The sequence below is a fragment of the Carlito syrichta genome, unplaced genomic scaffold (assembly GCF_000164805.1).
Source record: "Carlito syrichta isolate Samal-C Ts95f unplaced genomic scaffold, Tarsius_syrichta-2.0.1 Scaffold115649, whole genome shotgun sequence".
Lineage (NCBI taxonomy): Eukaryota > Metazoa > Chordata > Mammalia > Primates > Tarsiidae > Carlito > Carlito syrichta.
The window spans coordinates 82,680-87,346 of record NW_007059745.1 but is presented as its reverse complement, the minus strand read 5'-3'; the positions used below and the strand labels follow the sequence as shown (position 1 = coordinate 87,346).

General features: G+C 58.1%; 1 protein-coding gene across 1 annotated transcript in view; it reads right to left on the bottom strand.

Annotated features, from left to right (window-relative positions):
- FGD6 (FYVE, RhoGEF and PH domain containing 6) overlaps nucleotides 1-4,667 on the bottom strand; it is a 94,666-nt gene that overhangs the window by 13,965 nt on the left and 76,034 nt on the right. Inside the window, exon 13 of the mRNA XM_008073107.2 lies at nucleotides 3,458-3,537. Within this exon, the coding sequence (XP_008071298.2) occupies nucleotides 3,458-3,537 (80 nt within the window). The remainder of the gene's footprint in view (nucleotides 1-3,457; nucleotides 3,538-4,667) is intronic.

Below are 4,667 nucleotides of genomic sequence, written 5' to 3'. Positions count from 1 at the left end.
CCCCCTGCCCCTCCCTGCCACTCTAATCCAGACACTGGCATCTGTGGCTTCCGACCTGGTCGCCCACCTCCACTCTAGTGCCCAGGTATCTGTCTTCACCAAAGCAGCTGGTGGGATCTTTAGAAAATACATGTCAGACCATGTCGCCTCTCAGCTTAGAACCCTCAGGCGGATTTCCAGCCCACTTAAAAATCCACTGACCATGGCTGGGAGTGGTGGCTCATGCCTGTAATCCTAGCACTTTTGGAGGCCAAGGTGGGAGGATCACTTGAGGCCAGGAGTTCAAGACCAGCGTGGGCAATGTAGTCAGACCACAATGCTACAAAAAAATTTAAAAATCAGGCATAGTGGTGCACACCTGTAGTCGTCCCAGCTATTTGAGAGGCTGAGGCAGAGGACTGTCTGAGCCCAGGGGTCAAGGCTACAGTGAGCTATGATCATATCACTGCCCTCTAATCTGGGCAACAGCAGGAGAACCTGTCTCTAAAACAAAACAAAACCCTGGGAGGTCTCTGTGAGCTGCCCCAGCCCAAGGCCACACTGACCCGCCCTGGACCAGCCCCTCCTCCCTGCTCCCTCTTATCTGCTTAACCCACGGATCCCTCGCCTCTCTCCTGCTCAGTCATTTTATTTTTCTCGAAGACATATACTACCCCAAATTATATGCATATCTATTTGGGTTACACATACAAACTATGTGTCTGTTTTGATTATCGCGTGTCACGGCTTGTCTCCCCCTGACAGCTAAAACTCATCCCGGCCAGAGCCGCCACACCCCCAGCTCCTGACCGCCCCACTCCTACTGGGTGGATGGCGGGCACTCGACGGCGCCCCCAGGTGCCAGTCTCCCAACAACACATCTCCCCCGACAGCCACGGACTCGGAGATGATGGCTCATTGAGGAGCCCCAGCTTACAGCGGAAAGGCACTGGCCGCCACCTCCCCTCCTCGCCTGCCCACAGCACCGGGTTGCACACCTGCAAGGGTCCCCAGCTTCCAGGCCCACACAGCGCCCGTGCCTGTTCCCAGGACCTTCTGGGGGACCAGGACATCCTCCTCTCCACCCTCGAGACCAGCCGGTGCGCACCACAGAGCTGGCAGAGCTGCGGAGCTGGCACCTGAGTGTGCCAAGAGGCGTCGAGCCAGCTCCTTTCAACAGACAGCGCCGAGGACAACCCAGCCTGGAGCAAGGGCATGAGGCACGCGTGGTGCCGAGTCGGCAGGAGAGACCCCCCCATGACCTGTGGGGCCCCGCGGCCCAGCCACCCGCTGGGGCACCCGCTGGCAGGACAAGAGGGCCTGCCTGGGACCATCCGTGGGTGTGCTGGGTCCTGACGGGCAGCCGCAGCTGCCTACGCACGACCCAGCGACGGCAGGCGGACTCCAAGGAGCCATGGGGTTCCTCCCACGGACAGGGGGACGAGGGCGGTAATGCTCACGTCCTTCCAGGCAGCCCGAAGAGCAAGCCAAGGCTTCTCCCTCGAGCGATCTGTACCCAAGGGCTCCCCTCTGGCAAGAACAGCCCTGCGACCCGTCCAGCCCCGCGTCGCTCGGGAAGCTGAAGCTGGATCCCACAGAAGCGTGTGATGTGCCCATGGCCTCCCAGGTGCCGCCTCCTCAGGGACGAAGACGGCACGAAGCATCTCCTGGGACCCCGCTTCCTGCCTTCATCTGCACCTTCTTCTGCGCTGAGCTCAGCGCTTGCAGGCCTCTCTGAAATAAGCTCTGCCCTTGAGACTAAAGTCAAGTTGATCTCTGTGATGAATGAAGTAAGATCAGAGGATGGGAGAAGGCTGGTCTCCAACTCCTGGGCTCAGGCGATCCTCCCAGCTCGGCCTCCCAAAGTGCTGAGATCGCAGGCATGAGCCATCATGCCCAATCCAATTGTTTAGTCTCAAAAAAACAGAATGCTGTTTTCACCAAGGCTCGCTGCTACTCAGGAAACAGAGATGCAATTGAAAGCCTGGCTTTTCTGTGGGCATTCTTCCTTCGAGCTTTGAAATTAAGAGTCAACCTCAAGTGCTCTTGCCAGGAGCCTGATACACAGAGACCTGATGTTCTCAGAACTTCCGTTCAAACTCCCCTACCCCTCAGGAAAAAAAAAAAGACACACAAGGGCCACGGTGCCAAGAGCTCCAGAGTTTACCTTCACTCTCCGAACACGGACATCTGGGGGTGTGCCAGAACCCCAGGGATTCTGCTGGCTGACATAGCTGGGAAGCACCTGACCACCCGGTCATCCCGGATATCTTAATGGTATGTAATATTCCAACAGCAGTGGCCATTCCGTCTCAGGAGTGACACACCCCAAGGAGAACCCTTGTGTCCCTGATCTTGGGAAGCCAAGCAGCAGATCTGAGTCCCTGACATCAGCGGGCAGAGAAGTTACAGCAGCTGCCGGGTATCCTCAGTGCAAGAGACAGCTCCACTGATCCCACCTGTGTGGCACTGAACGTCTCTGAGCCTTCCCACCCCACAAGGTCCCACGGCGCTTAAGAGAAAAGTAAGCTCAAGCACGGAGCACAGCGCCAGAGGCCGAGCTCAGAATGCTCCCGGCCTCGGCTCTCGCAGCTCCAAAGACCCAAGCGGACGCTGTGGGAGGCAGACTGCCTGGGTTCACACCCTGGCTCTGCCACTCCGTCGCTGGGTGGCTCCCCTCACCTGCCGCTTGCCTTAGAGGTTAACACACAGAGGACTCGAGCAGCGGGCCGGGTACCCCGTAGTGTTACAACCACAAGCACGTTCTTACATCCAAGGCGGGGCTGAGCAGAGAATCCCACAGCCTGTCTGGCTCCGCAGAGGAGTGTGCGTGACCGTGGGCATCTCTCCTCACAAGTCAGACCTCCCAAACAGCCACTTTTCCACTAGGCCAACAGCTCAGGTATGTCTGCACGTCAGTCACGCAGCTCCTCTCCCTGGTGCAGTCACGGGATGGTGATAGATTCCGACTGGCTCACAAGCCCTGCAGGGCCAGCTGAGCCAAGGCGGCATCCTCATGGGGATGCCTGCCGCAGCAGAGGGCTCCCTCTAGCGTCCGGCTTGGCCGCTCTGAGTCTCCCCAGGGTGGCCCCCTCCATCGCTGGCTCAGCCGCCGCCTCCGAGTGGGAGATGGCACCTGCCTCATGGGCTCATGATCTGGAAATGGTGTGTGGAAACTTCCTGGTCAACTAGGCAGCACTCACTGTTTTTAAAAACACTTTGAAAGAGTCACTTGAAAATGCTCAGCAAAGCACTGTCCCATCATTATGCTATCCGGAGGAACATTTCTGCCCAAGTGCCCCCAGAGCAGAGGCCTCAGCGCTTGGCTGTTTCCCTGTAGGGAGAGTCCAGAGGGAGCTGCGAGTCGCCAGGAGAGAAGAGAAGGCAGAGGGCCTCGCAGCTCCCCTGGGTGTGGAGCCAGCACTGTCGGTCCCTGACCCTGGCCCACACTCAGTCGTGCGTATTTTCAAGAGCTTACCTGGCTGAGAGGATGAAGGAACGTTCTACACTTTCAATCTTCAGCTCATTCTGATAAGCTTCCTGGGTGGGCTTTCCGACCTGGAAGAAAGCACAACCTGAGCAGACTCTCCTGCTGGAACCACATCTTGGAGGTGCTGCTGCAGCTGCCTGCGCCCCACTGCGGACAGACGTCTGGAGCCCGCCTTCTGCCAGCCTCACCTCCGGCCCCTCCCCACCGCCGACTCTGACACCCACGCACGCCCAGCCCTCCCGCCCGCAGGGCCTGCTCATGGCAGCCCTCCTCCGAACGCCCCTCCCCGACCCTCCGCACACGTGGCAGAACGCAGCCTCTGCTCGAGGCCCACGGGCCTCTCCTCCAAGGAGTCTCCCTCAACTTGCCAGTCCTTCCACTGTGGCATCAGAAATCATGTGTTCTTTAACTTCTGAACTCGCCCAAGCACCTGTACCTGGACAATGGCATTTTTTGCTGTCTCCTGCATAGGGGCTCATGTGCAGTGTGCGAGCCTCCCAACCGGCTGCGAAGTCCTAGGCAAGGGGAAGTTGCAGTCGAGGCAGACACAAAAGAACCGCGCCTCAGCTCACTTTCTATTTCCCACCAAGCCCACTGCTGCATTGTGTTTATGTCGTTCGCGGTTAACACGTGAACAAATGGTCCCGTGAACGAACACCTGAGTGCACTGCAGCAACATACGAAGGCCGGAGAGCTAATGACAGGACAAAGACGAGTGTCTCAGGGACTTTGCTCTCAGCGTGTAACTTTGTACCTTTGAGTTTCAAACCGTCTCCTAACAACTGCACAGACCTTCATTCCAGCCAGGGACAGCATGTTGTTCAGCTTATACATCCCAGACGGCACGGGTGTCGTGTACAGCAAGGCGTCATTGAACTGAAAGCAGAAACAGCCCACGGGACAAAGTGAGGAAGTAGGTTCCAGCTACAAAGATACTGACGAGATACAAGAACAGAGAAAAAGCCGGGCTCGGTGGCTCAGCCTGTAATCCCGCGCCTTTGGGAGGCTGAGGTGAGTGGATTGCCTGAGCCCGCGGGTTCGAGACCCGCCTGGGCAGCGAGACCTCATCTCTACAATAAATCAAAAAATCAGCCGGGCGTGGTAGCGCATGCCTGTAATTCCAGCTACTTGGAAGGCTGAGGCGGAAGGATCGCCGGAGCCCAACAGGCGAGGTTGCGGTGGCCGGGGGCGGCCACCG